The sequence below is a fragment of the Penaeus japonicus genome, unplaced genomic scaffold (genome assembly GCF_977035675.1).
Source record: "Penaeus japonicus unplaced genomic scaffold, GWHDUDI00000001_assembly GWHDUDI00000004, whole genome shotgun sequence".
Lineage (NCBI taxonomy): Eukaryota > Metazoa > Arthropoda > Malacostraca > Decapoda > Penaeidae > Penaeus > Penaeus japonicus.
Genome location: NW_028234406.1, coordinates 41,105,045 through 41,107,544, shown reverse-complemented (window position 1 = coordinate 41,107,544; position 2,500 = coordinate 41,105,045). Strand labels below are relative to the sequence as shown.

Below are 2,500 nucleotides of genomic sequence, written 5' to 3'. Positions count from 1 at the left end.
CAGATACATATATTGTTATATGTATATATATACACACACACATATATATATATATATTATATATATATATATATATATATATATATATATATATATATATATATATATATATATGTATGTATATACATATATATATATTATATATATAAAGATACAGATATATGTGTATATTATACATATAGATTCATAAATATATATATATATATATATATATATATATATAGATATATAACTATACATATATGTTTATGCATATAAATGTATATATATATATATATATACATATATATTCATATATAGTTATATGTATATATACATATATATATATAAATTGTATGTATATACATGTGTGTGTGATTAATTTATTCATTTATCTATTTAATCTTCTCTTCTCTGACTGTTGAAATCCCAAACAAAATCAATATACCCATTAGTTAACCAAGTCAACCTTCACGCCTGCGCACATCCCCCAACCTCATCCTGAACGCCCTAACCCTTCCTCACTACCCCCACCCCCTCCACCTAACTCTAACCCCCTCTTCCTTACCCCCACCCCCTATCCACCTTTCCCTAACCCCATCCCCCTCCACCTAACCCTAACCCCCTCTCCCTACCCTTCACCCCTCATCCACCTCTCCCTAACCCCACCCCCCATCCACCTCTCCCTACCCCCACCCCCTATCCACCTCTCCCTACCCCCTTCTCCCACCCACAACCCCCATCCACCTCTCCCTACCCCCCACCCCCCACCCCCCCATCCACCTCTTCCTACCCCCTACCCCCACCCAACACCCCCACACCCCCACCCCCCCATACACACATCCAACCCCCTTCCGTCCCACCGAAGAGCCAGTCTCTCCCGAAACTCAACCCGGACCACACACAGCTGACTCCACAAACGGCCATATCTTAACCACCATGGTTGCATTGGGCAGTGTTCGTTGTGTGGGAATTTCTCTGTGGAAGGCCCTGCTGATGGTGAATGTGATGTTATTTGCCGTGGAGGTTGAGGCCGGGGAGATTACGTCTCAGGTGTACCAGCAGGTAAGATGGAAAGATGGAGAGATACAGAGAAAGAGATGAGAGATATAGGTATCCAGTGAGGACTACCTAAGAGACATTTTTTTTTCTTTCTTTTTTTACCTTGTTTGTCTGTTATATAAGAGTATGTTTTGTTGTGGTTATGAGTGTTAATGTTTATCATTGTTGGAGTTATTATCATCGTTAGATAATTATCTTTCTTGTTATTTTTATAATTATTGTTTTCCTTTTAATTGGTACTTTCATGACCATCATTATCATTGCTGAGTGGTACTGTTACAATTATCATTATCTATATCACCCTTATTATCATCATCACCATTTAAGTTTATTGTTATCACCAGGTTATAAAATTATTCATATTTTTAATTATCATTATTACCATTATTTCTTATACTGTCATTGTTTAAAATTATTCTTATCATCTTCAAACTTTGTAACCTTTATCATTATGATTGTTACGACTAGAAACATTTACAATTCTATTTTCCTCACGCCTTTTCTCCTCCTATTCATCACTAAATTATTTTGTTTTTCGTTTTTTTTTCCTCTCTAACTTTCCTCTATTTTTTTTCCTTAATATTTTTTCGTCACATCATACTGTTAAATTTTAACTTATTTTTCGATTTTCCTTCTTCCCTTTTATTCCATCTTCTTTTTTTCTCTCTTTCACATCCTCGCTTCTTCTCAACTTATCTTTCTATTTTGTCTTTAGTTCGTCATTTTATATAGTTCGTCCCATCCTTCAAAATCATTACCACCCTCCCCCTTTTTCCTAAATTATCGCATCCTTCAACTTCCCACCCATCCATCCTCGTATTCTCCTATTTCTCTTCCATCCTCCAATTTACTCTTGTTCTCTTATCCTCCTTTTTTTATATATCATCCTTTAATTTTCAACGCGATTAATTACTCCCTTTGCCTCCAACAGATGTTTCTTTTCATCTCAACTGATAACTCCCTTTACCTCCAACAGATGTCTCTTTTCATCTCAACTGATAACTCCCTTTACCTCCAACAGATGTCTCTGCCATCATTCTCTAGCAAATGCATAGAGGAAGAACTCGAGTTTACGGCTTCGTTAGCACGCTTCTCGTGTGGCGCTCAGTGCTTGCACAGGTCGACCTGCTCTGCCTACTGTGTGGAAGGTAGATTTTGCGTCGTTTTAGAAAACAGAACTTGTGGGAATAGCTAGGATTTTTATTCACATGTAGATGCACAGTACGCCACACAAACACACACACACAAACACAAATACAAACACACACACAAGCACAAACACAAGCACAAACACAAACACACACTCAAACACACACACAAACACACACACTAACACACACACAAACACACACAATCACACACAAAAACATACAATCACACACAAGCACACAATCACAAACACACAGACAAGCACAAACACAAACACACACACAAGCACACACTCACACACACACACACA

At 37.3% G+C, this 2,500-nt stretch overlaps 1 protein-coding gene across 1 annotated transcript in view; it reads left to right on the top strand.

Annotated features, from left to right (window-relative positions):
* The first annotated feature begins 887 nt into the window (after positions 1 to 887).
* LOC122264046 (uncharacterized) overlaps positions 888 to 2,500 on the top strand; it is a 2,956-nt gene continuing 1,343 nt past the window's right edge. The window contains exons 1-2 of the mRNA XM_086535750.1: positions 888 to 1,044; positions 2,063 to 2,189. Coding sequence (XP_086391876.1) covers positions 919 to 1,044; positions 2,063 to 2,189 — 253 coding nt within the window. The 5' untranslated portion in view covers positions 888 to 918. The remainder of the gene's footprint in view (positions 1,045 to 2,062; positions 2,190 to 2,500) is intronic.